Source organism: Ceratotherium simum, chromosome 8 (genome assembly GCF_057802395.1).
Source record: "Ceratotherium simum simum isolate JZ-2026a chromosome 8, ASM5780239v1, whole genome shotgun sequence".
Lineage (NCBI taxonomy): Eukaryota > Metazoa > Chordata > Mammalia > Perissodactyla > Rhinocerotidae > Ceratotherium > Ceratotherium simum.
The window spans coordinates 65237975-65252136 of NC_141907.1; the positions used below are offsets into that span (position 1 = coordinate 65237975).

Genomic DNA, 14162 nt, shown 5'->3' on the forward strand with positions numbered 1-14162 from the left:
ACAGAGAAACAGAGAGGGTCCTCAGCCTTAACCCATCTCACCAAGATTCTAATGTTTATATTCAAAATAAAGAAATAACTAATGTCCTTGTATCCATGATAAAAAAAATAAATCAAGTTTCATTCCTCATAAGGAGCAGAAGAAAGAATCAAGTTGTGGTTGTATCACCTGCTACTAAGATAATGGAATTAGTGGTTGTATAGATACACATACACATAATACATGGGTATATTTTTGAAAAGAAATATTCATGTGAGAAGCTGTGCTAAAGGCAGAATTTGTCCAACCAAGAAAGAGAAATGGAATTAATCAATTTTATTCCAGGCAAATCAATTACATTGAAAAAATAACAATGTTGAGGAAAATAAAAAGATTCTATTACCAAGTCAGCCTCTAACCCAAGCCTGCCACACCATCCATCTCAATGATCCTTCAGTATCAGATGCTTACAATTTTCCACATACACTGATATCCCACCACTTCTCACTCAAAACACTGTCAAGTGTCTTCCCACACTGCCTTTTAAGAGAACTAATACTATCAGTTTCATCTGATTTAGATATTTATTTCATATTTGCCAGAAGATTCTGGCCAATGTTTTTGAAAGCACATTTAACTATACCATATGCCTCCTTAAATCATCTCTATCAAACAAGCTGTAAGATAAGGCTCTGGTTCATTCTGTTCTGTTTTTCTTTCTTCACAATGTGTTTATATATATTTACCCAATTTGCTCTGTTCTTCTTGCCAAATTACAGGTTTATCTCAACTATTGCAGAGCAGCTATGCTATTGTTGATGTCTCACTAAACAAGGGTCAGAGAATAAGCCCCTATCGCAAGTACTGATGACACTGCATGTGACACCATGATGTGACTGCCCTGGAATGGGGAGGATTCAAAGAACTTCACGGAGTCCTTCCTATTCAAATTTAAGACATTTTGGGTGTTCGTTAAGACAAATGAACTTCTGGCAGAAATAAATTCCCAAACAATCTACAGATTTTTCTTGGTAATACAATTTGCTTAATCATATGACATTTTAAAATTAAATGGTGTCCAGTGAAAGAAATAGAAAAGAACAACCTCACTACTACCACCTTTACAGTCTTTCGGTTTAAATACTATGAATTTGTTCATCTTAGTCTAAAAAGCTATGTCAAATAAAGAAATTTAATAAATAGCGATCTTTCTCAAAGAAATTACTTCAAACACCCATTCCAACAAGGCTAAACAATTCTATACCTGGATGAGACTTTCCCAGATGGCTTTAAGTTTTGTTTACTCCATGACATCAATTTCCAAATACAAACCTAAGTCCTAGCTGCTCTGCTACATTCTTAGTCCCCATCTCCAAGTAAACATCTTCAGGTTAACGCTCTTTCAAACCAAAATTCACAAGCCCTAGGTTTTTAAAAGAATAATCCTCAAACAAAACATAATTCAGGAAGTAACATAAAGAGGAGAAGGGAACTGATAGAGCAGTCTAATGAGATGAGGCACATGTCCACGAATCCAGCTCTGAGACTCTGCATCTGGCTTTGAGGCTGTCTGTCTAGAGTTACTTCACCAGCGTCTTGTTAATTATTTAAGTGAGAGAACAGGGGGAACCATCACCACATCTGTCACCCTCACACAGGAAAAACCTTCATTCATTATTGGGCCAGATGTGTTTATTTGAAACATAGACTAACTAGCTACTTAATGGGTTTGAATCTTTAGCCAAAAGCTAATTAGGCAAACATATTAAGCATCAGTCACCTTACAAGGCTAAACTGTTTCAGTTGTGTTGATTTTAATCCAGTCTCATAAGAGAGCTCATCACCTACAAAAGTATCTGAAGAAAATTCAAGGCAAAGGAAAGGTCCAAATTACTTGCAACATACTTAGGAGAACAAATAGTGATGTCCCCAAATACCCAATACATTAACAAATAAAATCTTGTCAAGTTTTGTCTCAGTGGTATCATGTACTTGATACAAGAACAAAAAGGAAAGGAAAAGGAATTATTTTAGACAGATCTTCCCAAAATATTCTCAGTTTGCTTGTAGGTAGAACATTAACGTCAAAACCAAACTAACAATGACTTCTCATGTCTGATATCTATTATGCTTTATATGATTTTTAAAAATCACATCTGCTGAGTATTTAGCCCATCTACAAATCATTAAAGAATATCAGCAGTCTCTTTGGTAGTCTCTTCAAAAGAAGACTTTGCCCAAAGGCAAATTCTAGAGAAAACAAATTCACTATCTGGGATAGAGCAGGCATATTGCATTTTATGAACTACTTTGGAGAAGAAAGTAAACTATCTTCCTTAACTAGTCACTACTATTAAAAAGCCAAGACAGTTTTCTGCTCTCTTAAATGGCATGCCCTCCAAATAGGATTCTGATCATTTTTCTCCTACCTGATATATGTCCCTGCCCTCCAGCAATCAAATGTACTCTTTTAGCTCTTTATGTAACTAATAAAACAAAATATTTGAAAAAAATGTATTCATCCTTTCATCTAACAAACATTTAGTGAATCTGCTATGTGTCGGGCACTGTGTTAAGTGCTAGAGGTACAGCAAGAAACAAGACAAACAATATTCATCCTAGCAGGAAGCCGACAGTAACAAACAAATAAATGCTTGGGAGAAATGTAAAGGGAATAGAGAGTGCCAAACTCAAGGGAGGGGGGAAGTTTGTATGATTAAATATGGTGACCAGGAAGGGATTACTGAGAAGGTGACATCTGAACAAGACTTGAAGATGATAAAGTGAGCTATGAGGGGAAGAGCATTTCAAGCAGAGGGAACAGGAAGTGTAAAAGTGCCGATGTGGGAGTAAGTTGATGTGTTAAGGAACAGCAAAGAGGCCATTGTGACCACAACAGAAGGGGCAAAGGAAGATGGATTCTGAGATGTAGTGAGGGGCCAGATCCTGTAGAACCTTGTAGAACATTGCAATGATTAGACTTGCACTCTGAGTGGAATGCGGAACTCATTATCGAGGATGTTGGGTGGAGGGGTGACATAACCCGATCTATTTAACAGGATCATTCCTGCCAAGGACAGAAGCAGAAAGACCAGTTGAGAGGCTAATAAACCAAGCAAGAGATGACAGTAGCTTGGTCTGGTCTGGTATCAGTGGAGGTGATGGGGAAGGATTGGATTTTAAACATATTTTGAAATTAGAACTGAGAATATTTGCTGATGGACTGCATATAAGAGAAATCAATAATGACTCAGAGATTTTTGACCTGAACAACAAAAAGGATGGCGCTGCCCATGACTAAGATAGAGAAGACAGCTCTGGGAGCAGACTGGGGGGAACAATCAGGAGAATTGATGTGGAACTATAGATTTGATAAACTAGGATTGAACTTCAAGTTAATAGATATATCATTGCTAATACGGTCATGTGTTGCTTAATGACGGAGATGTGTTCTGAGAAATGTGTCATTAGGCAATTTCGTCATTGTGTGAATACCATAGAGTGTACTTACACAAACCTAGATGGTATAGCCTATTACACACGTAGGCTATATGGTACTAATCATATGGGACCACCATCAAATATGCAGTCAGTTGTTGACCGAAATGTCGTTATGCAGCGCATGACGCTACAAGACATGATTATTCAGAAAGCCTTTGAGTCCCACTGTGCACTTGGAGTTAAGGCTCCATGCAAAATGGACCTGCCTCAAATTCCAAGGCCAGTCTAATTTAGCCATAAGCATGTTGTCAATAACACTAGAGTATTACATAATACAGAAAATGAATACTTTTTCAATAGAAAGAAAAAAGATTCTGATAGTCTAGCGAAATTATTTGTGTATAGGTGATTCAAATAAAAGCCCCTTTTCCAAACTAAATATCTCTTATTTTAACCAGTTATCCTTATGGTTTATTGCCACACCAAAGAACATGAGAATATAGATTTCAACAGGACTGGGACACAAATTAAAGCACAAATATTTCCTAGTTCAAAGTGTGCCTTATTGAGCACGTTCCTTTTGCTCTTTAATCTTAATACGTAAATACTCTAAGTAATTAGTCAAAATCTCACTCTGGAACTCGCGTGCATGTATGTGTGTGTTTGTGCATGTGTAAATTCAGTACTCTCAAGTTCAAAATAATAGCTGTGGCTCTGATTACTTAAGGGGTCTAACAATAGTTCTCAAACCCATCCAGATAAATATTTACAGAGCCTTTTGATCAATATTTAAGAAACAAAACGAAACAGGCTTTACCATTTCAACCTACAAAGAGTATAGTTAAAGTGCTAACTTGAGTGGTTTGCCTAGGGCTTACTAGTTCTTATTCAATCTGTACATCAAGAAAAATACAATAAAACAACTAATATACATCTGTCACCATTTACTAATAATTTGTAGCTAAAAAGTTCTAAAACTGTTTTTAATGAAATACTCACTCTCCAGCTTTATTCAGGGTAGGTGCAGGACAAAGCACAGAATTAAGCTCCACACTTACTGGCTGTACACCTAGAAAATAAAATGCCATTGAATTAATAAAGGGTTTTATGTATCTCACACAATTTCATTAATAACAGGAAGAGGATGAGGCAATCAGAGTTCAAGTGTGGAACACTGGATATATCAGCATGAAAAACTAAAAAGATATTCATCTAAAGGAAGAGGAGAAGGAAAAGAGAACGAAAAATAGAGATTATATGCCTCATTGATACATAGTATTGGTAAATTATAAATTATGAGTTTTTTGACTTAGACTATTTGGATACATTTGTAGATACCACAAAATTATCATCTTTTCCCCCTCAATTTTGCAAATATCTTAGATTTTTAAAGACAAATGATATATATTTTAAAAGCATAATTTAAAAATGATAGAGAAAAGATGTATGTCCAAAGGAGAATGAATTTATTTCAAGAGTTTAATAAAATAATTGTCTACAATTTATAAAACATATTTATTTATAAAGCTGAATGCTTAAATTCCCCTTGTAATTTTAATAATGTATGAGAAAAATGATCCATACTATAAATATTCAGAAAAGTTACATAATCAGATGGATAATCCTAAAACGTGAATTGTGAAAATACAAACTGACTCAACTTATTTGTTTGAGGATTTACTTTAATAAACTTAATCTTATGCAACTAAGTATAAAATATGTTTATATTATGATCAACTCAAATATGTAATCAAAAGGAGTTAGGTAAAGCTAACACTTAGATACAGATGACTACTGAATAAAAATAAAATTATTTGTCCTCTTCAGTTGTGGAACCTACTTTGAAGAGAGTTGGTTACAATATTATTGTCTTGCCTTACCAAAATGACAATCTTAATAGGAAAGAGAGGAATTAATTATGACATTTACCATGCTGAGATCCTCGCCACTTTAATTCAACAAACACATATTGAACAGTTACTATGTCTGTAGCCAAAGCTGTGTTAATTGGAGTGTTTAGTACCATCAGATAAACAGCAAAATTGTCGATGAACCTCTGAAAAAATAATTCTACCAGAGTTCACATAGCCATAGCATCTGCCTCACAGTATAACATTTTAGAATATAATTGTCATGAGGAAAAAATGTCATCATGAGACCCAAAATGCTCAGAATACTAAGATCCATTTAAAAGGAGGAGTTTTCTCAGAATGAAGACAAAAACATGATACTCATCTGCTTTTGTGAAAGCCAAGCTAGAGAAAATAAAACCTCATTCCATAAATATGATAATTATTAACAAACACTGTGCAGGGTACGTATTGGAGATATAAAACATCTATGAGGCAAAAAGCCTTTCTTCAAGCAACTGACTGACACATTATTGGGAAATCAGATAAAGAAAACAAGTGATAATAAAATAAGGCAATAAGTAGTAGAGTAGTCCAAGATTGTTAGATTTTCAGGCAAGAGTGACAAGAAATAAATCTGGAGAAAGAGGCAATTAAATCAGGCAGTTGATGGAGTCCGTACAGAGGGAGGTCAGGAAAACTGGGTGTAACTCTCAGCTCTGCCCATTATTAGCTGTCACCACAGGCAGGTCATTTGACTCTTTCAACCACAAGACCATCATCTGTATGATGAGGCTACTTAGGATAGGGTCCAGCATTTCTTAAGTTATGAACAAATGTTGCCTTCGTTAAATAACTATTAAATAATTATTACTACTATTTGTATTATCATTGGACTTCATTTCTTTCTTCTTTGATGAAAAACTATGGCATAGTTGGTTTCAGTTAGGAAAAAGAGGAAAACGCTTGATGGTGATATGCTGTGCAGATCTGAAAGCAATATTGCGACGGTGGGGAACCTACTCTTTGTGTATGTTTCATTCACAGTGTAAGTACAGAGGACACTGCCATTCCGACTGCCCAAGTTGAATCCTCTCCCATTCAAAACAATTTGAAATTCCTCTAGAAGTAAAAGGAAAAATAAACATTTTAATCATTGTTTACAAAAAAAAAAAAAGACATCATTTGAAAGTATCAAGGCTCATAGAATGAATTTCTTCATACTATTCAGCCAACTAATAACAATGAAGACACGGCTCTATTTCCAACTCTACCTGCTTTCTTAGACCCTCTAAGGAAATACAGTGGAGATACCATTAACTGCCATATAGGGAGGCATTATTTTATTTTTCAAAGTGTTTTCCAATAGTGACCAAGATATTAGAATTGAAACATAACTGTCATTCCCAGACTGATACCATTCAAACTTCCCCAAATTCTGTTCTTAGGAAAATATCAGCAGGAAAGAAACCTCTTTGTTTTTTTCCTACTCTCAGGTATTGAGGTATAGGAATGTACAGAAAATTAATTACTCCTGTTCTTTGGTTCTTAGAACAGTCACGTGTTGTTTTTTCTTTAATCTATGACACCCATACAGAGTTCTTTAACAGCTTCTTCACATTACTAATCTCGGTTTCATTTCCTGTTGCATACAAACTTATAACTCATCAGAGGTCACTCATTTTGGACTAATAATAATCTATGGCCAGTCACTAAAGGAAGTTGACTTAACTTATTGGATTCTATATAGGAGGAGCAGTCACTAAATGTTAAAGAGTGAAATAATATGCTAGAAGAAATGTTAACTGATCATATATCTTGACTGGCAACTAAATGTTTGCTGCTTAGCTGCAAGATGGTATATTAACTATTTTAACAGTGATTAATTCTCAATCCTTTCAAACACCTCCTATCTAACATAATCTGATACATATAAGTAATTAACTGTGGAAGAAAATACTGCTGTGCTACTCTCCATTAAGTGTGTTATGAAAAGAATTACTTATAAGTTAAAATAAAGTGCAGGTAAAACTTAAAATGTGACTCGGTAAAAAAAACAGCATGGGCTTTAGAGTCAGACAGATAAGAGTCTAATAGGACCATTACTAATAGCAAGTACTGGGCCAGCCCAGTGACATAGTGGTTAAGTTCGGCACACTCCACTTCAGCGGCCTGGGTTTGTAGGTTCGGATCACAGCGCGGACCTACACTGCTTGTCAGCCATGCTGTGGCGGTGACCCCCACATGAAATAGAGGAAGATTGGCACAAATATTAGCTCAGGGCTACTCTTCCTCAAGCAAAAAAAGAGGAAGATTGGCAACAGATGTTAGCGCAGGGCGAATCTTCCTCACCAAAAAGAAAAAAGAAAATGAATAGCAAGTATTGAGCCTGTCTCCACCTCAGTTTCCCCATCTGTGAACCAGGGATTATAAAACTGTCAAATAGTGTTGTTATAAGGATTAAGTAAAATTACAAATGCAAAGAACCCAGTCCTGCTCTGGGATATTTGAATGCACTATTCCTCTTAAACATCTCAATAATCATTAATTAGGGAGTCTAAAAAATGCAGAACTTAATACCATGTCCAGCAGTTTGGAGGCTCTATGATAAATTGCACAGCACATTTCCTTCTCCACCAGACCCAATATTTCTCCTTTTCTAATAAAGTCAGGTTAAAATGAACTCCAGAACAAACTTGAAGAAGACATATAACAGGTCAGCAAGAATCACACTCTCTTTAGGTAAGAATGGATGGAAGTGCTAAAACCTGAGTCAGTTCTTAGCACCAGCTGATGAAACCACCTGCTTCCTTCCTGCCTTCCACCCATGAGTCACTTCCTCATGTGCCCTGGGCTGGTCAATACTGTACTTTGCCCAGGTCACCAAAGCATGGAGCTCAAAGGCTATAAAGACATGACTGTATAATCAGACAAAAGAAAAAATTTCATATTTTATTTTACTTGTCATAGGAAAGGTCTCAAACATGAACCAAATATATAGAAGATTCTAAAAGCCTGTCGCACAATATGTTCATTATCTAAAATAACACTCCAATTTAAAAATTTGAATTTAAAATAGAAATATTTCAAGGAATTATTTAAAAATTCTTACAGAAAAAGATGCCAAAAAAGTTAATTTTGCTATTCTCTTTCCAACATGAGTTTCAAATCATATATTTTAACTAGAAAAAAAATACAATTTCTTCCATGGTATTTTTAAATTCTAACCACTTACCCCCCACACAGACACTTGAGGGCCGCAATTCCAGGATTTCGGTGCATGACTGAGCTAGTATCTAAAAAGGAAAAAAAAAGACCAAGATATAGAACTAAATTATAACGTGTAAAGCGAATTATAAGATTACTAATAATCTTGAGGTCTTCCCCTTAACTTAAAGAGATGGCAGAGAAAATCTATTAACTATCACGTATACAGCTACCAAGCTCTTAGGAAATTTCTGTGTTGTCTCTCAGTCTACATTCTAAGATTGCATTCTGTAGGAATCCTTATTTGATTAGAGTAAACACAGATAAGCACAGATAAAGTGGGTGCTGCCTCAAAGTCTGGTAGCCTTGGAAACAAAAAGATAACTAAAATTTCCTGATGGCCATAAAATCAATGCTGACTTTCCCCATCAGGCAAAAACAAGATAGCAAATCAGACCTCCTGTTTAACTATGCTACTGTGATCTGTTTTCTATTAAGAGGTTCAATAAAATATGAATAAATAAACACTTCTTTATGTGACTGTGGCATTTCTATTAGATTTCTCAGCCTCAATTCCTATGGATGCTAATCCTCCTTATATGCATCAAACATTACACTTGCAGACCTCAGGTTCCTTGTATGAGCCAAATATTATTCTCAAAAACACAGACTCTGTACTCCAGCATTCCCAGAGCACAGGAACAGAATGGCTCTTCTTAACTTCTTCCGAGAAGTAGAAACCACCATACAAGGCACAAGGCTGCAAGTGAAAAACAACTACGAAGAACTAAGCTGTTCCTCATGGACACAACAATCCGTCTTTATTTTTAGAACTGCTCTGCACTACACTATCAAAGTCAGACAGATTCCAGATGATCTCTCAACGACATTCCTTTCTTGACAGAAGTTGAAGACAGATGATGCACAGTGGTTTCTAGCGCTCCTGCTCACAACTAGAACAGGAAGGAAGGACTGTAGCAGGAAATACCCTTTCCGTGCTTTCTTTAACAACAGTGGAAATACAAATTGTTGGACTCTAAAAATCAGCTGTGTCCGATCGTGGAATTTATGTTGCCGAATATGCATCTCTGAAAAGGGGCATTATTTGTACTTTTTAAGATCATTTCCCAGTGAATCCACTTTTCACAAAGCCATTGAGGCTTTAGTGATTAGGAAACAAATATAATAAAGTTTTATATCTGAGAAATTCCACATGAGGTCTATTTAAACTCGGAAATGACCAAAAAGTTTCCATAGTCACCCAAAGAACTTTCAGCACCCAAAAACCTCCCCTTGGTCTGCAATTTTACATCCTATAATCAACACTCACTCCTCTGAGGAGTGAGTACCACTGTTCAATTAAGCATTGAGGACCACTGTCAAAGGTTAATGTGCCCTCTTGGAGGGGAAGTAGCTCAAATCACTAACATCTTTAAATATTTTGACATAATTCAGATAACAAGACTATGAAGGGAACAAAATAGATAAGTTTTGCTAAAGGAATATGGAGCTAAAAAGGCTCTAACTACCAAAAAAAAAGGAGCACTATAGCTTTAGCTTTGGCCGATCTGAGATAAAAAGGAGACCAGTGAGCCACAAAAATGGAAGGTCAAAGGAAAACACAAAGCCCCCAAATCTATTTCATCTGCCAGCAGTTCTGAAGGAATTTATCATAAAACAGATCCTATTAAGGAGATTGACTGCATCTTTCAGTTTACAATCTCTTTCTTAGTTATTTTAGCCACACCTCTATCAGCGTTACTGAAAAACGTTTCAAAGACCAAGGAAAAGTATGAGAGAGGTTTAAAGATTGAATCTATTGGAAATAGAAATCATTTTTTAAAAAAATTCCTTAGAATAAGGTAAATCAAGAAATTACAAAGAGAGTTTACAAAGGCCACATCAAAGAATATGCATCCCAGAATGACCTGTCTGAATTTCTGCAGTTATGTTGGTTTTCTCTCTCCTACCAATATTGATCATAATTAAATCAGATCACATAATATTTAAGACAAATGTGTGTATGTTGAATTCCTATTTTAATTTAATTTGATGTAATCCATCAAAACATTTTTAAAATTATAGTTCCAATAGCAAGATAAAATGAGCGATTTTCCTTGTGGAGCTTTCCTTAAGACTGGAGAATACACAGCTTCAAGGACACTTGATGGCGTACATCTCTGAAGCCAAATCCTGTTTATCCCCTGTGAGGTACTTCGATTTTAAAGAAAAGGTTCAGGATGATTTAGCAATTTATGTTCTACTCAAGTCTGAGATGAAGCAGAGATTAAGAATAGTAAAGGTTGGTTATATCTTTCAGTAAATTGTATAATATACATTTATAAATAACAATACACTTACATTAGTTTAATATTTGTACTTAATTATTTTAATAAAATGAGTTTTATAGAAATGATTTATTGAATGGAAAAGTGACTTAGGTAACACATTCATTGAAAGGCAAGGAGTTTAGACCATGAGTCATAAAATTGGCATCACTATCTGATATAATCCAGTTGAATTCCCCCAGAACATTTCCTGCCCTTCTCTATAGTTTATTTTGATTTTTTTTACTTCTTTGGATGTTATATTATATTATTTGAGTGTATGAATCACCTCCTCTATTAGAAGACAAACTAAGTACAGAAATAGGATCATATTGTACTGTACAACCCTTTTAGGAGTAGCACATTGTTTTGTACACACAGTACAACCAATAAATGCATAGGAAATACAGACTGCATGAATTAATGAGAATATTAAAACTGTCTAGCTAGTAAGCAAATCAACAATCATATTAGGACCAAGATAAGGCAGAATAAAGTTAATTTACGTGAAAAAGCAGCTAGTCCTTCAATAAATTGTGAATTTTGGAAATCTAGAAACCCATAATTTGAGGCTAAGTTCACCAAAACCATTTCCAAATGAAAAAGAATCAAGGAAAGAGAGAGAGAATGCGGTGGGGAGAGAAGAGAGAGAAGAAAGTGCATGCATTTTTAGAAAATAAAATTTGTTCTAAATTTGGTTTTTCTATATCGAGTTTACCATGTTCCTATATTAAGAAAACAACAACTAGAAGTCAAAAAAATTTAATGTTTGTAAATTTTTTAATCAATCAGTTCTCTAAATAAAAAATATTTCATAATCTATTCTTACCAAGTAATTGCATAAGTTCAAATGTTCAAGATATCAAAATGAGTCTATTAAAATTGTCATCACCAAATGACAACTGACAAAGAGGACAAATATTTTAAACACTGTAGTTAATTTTTACCAAATTAAATACTGTTATTGATTGATTGAACATTGGATCAGCTGTCCCATCTATGATAACTGATGCCTTATCTTTCATCCTCTGCACTTCCATCATGTGTACAACAAAGGATCTTGTAAGGATGTTTCTTCGAATATGTGTTGCCATCTGTCTTCATTATATCTCAATAGAAACAGAAAATGGTTTCTACCAAAGGTCGGCCTTAGTTGACATCAGAGAGAGCTAATAGCACCATAGACCAAATTTAAAGACAAGCCAAATGCTATTAATAAAACCAGGACACTTTAAGTCATGCACACACTAGATGCAAAATTGCATGATTTGAGATTTTAGAGTCCAGTTATATACATATAAATTAGAAAAGTACTTGATGCTCACCATGAAAAAAGTCTACTACTGAAGCATCTGTTCACTCAAAAAGTACTATTAGTACTAAAGAAGATTTATAAATGAAAATATGTACACTATTACCTAATCCCTACTTTGAAATCCTCAAATATTAATATGGATGACAAAAGTCAAACCTTCTAAATTTAGTACAAATATCAGTAATTAAAAATTCAAAAGAATGTCTAACAATGGTCATAATAATTAACATTTGTTGGGTACTTATTATATTCTAGGAACCGTGCTAGCACTTTTCTGAATTTCATCAGTCAATCCTCCCAAGTCTTATGAATATATATTATTTTTATCCCCATTTTATAGATAAGGAAACTGGGGCTTAGAAAGATTTTTAAAAATTGCCCTAGAACAGTTAGTTTTTAAAGAGCAGAGACAGCTCTCTCCAGGTTTGATGGAGTCCAGTGCACTCGACCACACTCCAGGCTGTGATGGACAGTCTGACCATTAGAAAACCGAGTAGCTAACGCACTAGTGCTATTTATCTGCCCGTTTTGCCTGGACTCCTTTTATACTATCGAAAACAATCTAAAATCTGGCTTATTTCTTAACTTCAAAAGTATGTCACTAAGCTTGCACTTCTATTTGTTGGGGATTTTATAGGTTTGTTTTAAAATTCCCCATACCACTGACTTTGAATAAACTATAATTTTTTTTTTTTTTTTGTGAGGAATATTAGCCCTGAGCTAACATCCATGCCAATCCTCCTCTTTTTTGCTGAGGAAGACTGGCCCTGAGCTAATATCTATTGCCAATCCTCCTCCTTTTTTTCCCTTTTTCTCCCCAAAGCCCCAGTAGATAGTTGTATGTCATAGTTGCACATCCTTCTAGTTGCTGTATGTGGGACGCGGCCTCAGCATGGCCGGAGAAGCGGTGCATCGGTGTGCGCCTGGGATCCGAACCCGGGCCGCCAGTAGCAGAGCACAGGTACTTAACCGCTAAGCCACAGGGCTGGCCCCTAATAAACTATAATTTGAGATCTCCCTGTGGGTTGGTAATAAGACACCCAAATGCTTAGGTCCCTCTCATTTTTTATTTACTTTTTTCTCTATTGTCTTACTTTATTATTGCTATCTATCTCAAATTTATTTGTACAGATAAAACACTTATACTTTTTACTTCTCAGCATCATCCAGAACCCAAAAGACAAGAGCAGCCAAACCAGAAGAAAAAGTTATCAAAGATCTTAATTCTGGTTTGGGGACACTTGAAGCACTTGGAAAACTAAAGTCGAACTGTTTAGAAAAATTAATTTGTTATTCAATCTTAAACACATTTTTTTCATAAAAGTAATGATGTCAATGGCATTTAGTTTTCATAGTTTGAAAACCCTAGAACTTGCCTGAGTCCTGTGAACAGAAAGGACATTCAGAGCCAGGAGACAGAAGTTTGGGATTTTTTTGTTTTTCTCATTTTTTCTGGATGTGGAGCTGACTTTAGGCAAATTTTTGACATAGAATAAGTTAGTCTTTGTCCCTCTCTCCCTCATTGTCTCTCCTAGGTTGCTAGACACACATAGACACTCCTTTTCTAAACACAATCACTATCCAGGTTTGCCCTACCTCCCAAAATATTCCATTTCAATGTAGCTGTTCTCATTTCACGAACTCATTCATACTAATATGTGAATGTGAATATGTGAACTGATGACCCTTCAAACAACCTAGTAGGATTACAGCCTCAAGAGGATTTTTTTAAGCCACAAAAATCCCCATACATGGAAATTCAGGCAGCATAACCATTAGTAAAGCAAGAAATGCAAGCAGCATGTGGGAAAATGTTTCCTAAAATGGGATGCCAACATTGGAAAACGAGATCTGCCTACATGTCTGCCTGAGGGAGGTTTGTTCCTCTGATGTCCTTTTTCTTAGTTTCTTTCCCTCCTGTATTTGTGAACCGCGGGGTCTTTAAAACCTTGTAACCTATAGTTGTACCCACAGGGCACAGGTTGGGTAGGAGATAAAGGTGTGAATTTCCAGGAGGGAAAGGTCTAGACAGAGGAGCTGTTG

At 35.4% G+C, this 14162-nt stretch overlaps 1 protein-coding gene across 1 annotated transcript in view; it reads right to left on the bottom strand.

Annotated features, from left to right (window-relative positions):
* The window catches only part of ANTXR2 (ANTXR cell adhesion molecule 2), a 141299-nt gene that overhangs the window by 95094 nt on the left and 32043 nt on the right, over positions 1-14162 (bottom strand). The window contains exons 8-10 of the mRNA XM_004430873.3: positions 8506-8566; positions 6294-6392; positions 4420-4489 (exon numbers count right to left, since the gene is read on the bottom strand). Coding sequence (XP_004430930.1) covers positions 4420-4489; positions 6294-6392; positions 8506-8566 — 230 coding nt within the window. The remainder of the gene's footprint in view (positions 1-4419; positions 4490-6293; positions 6393-8505; positions 8567-14162) is intronic.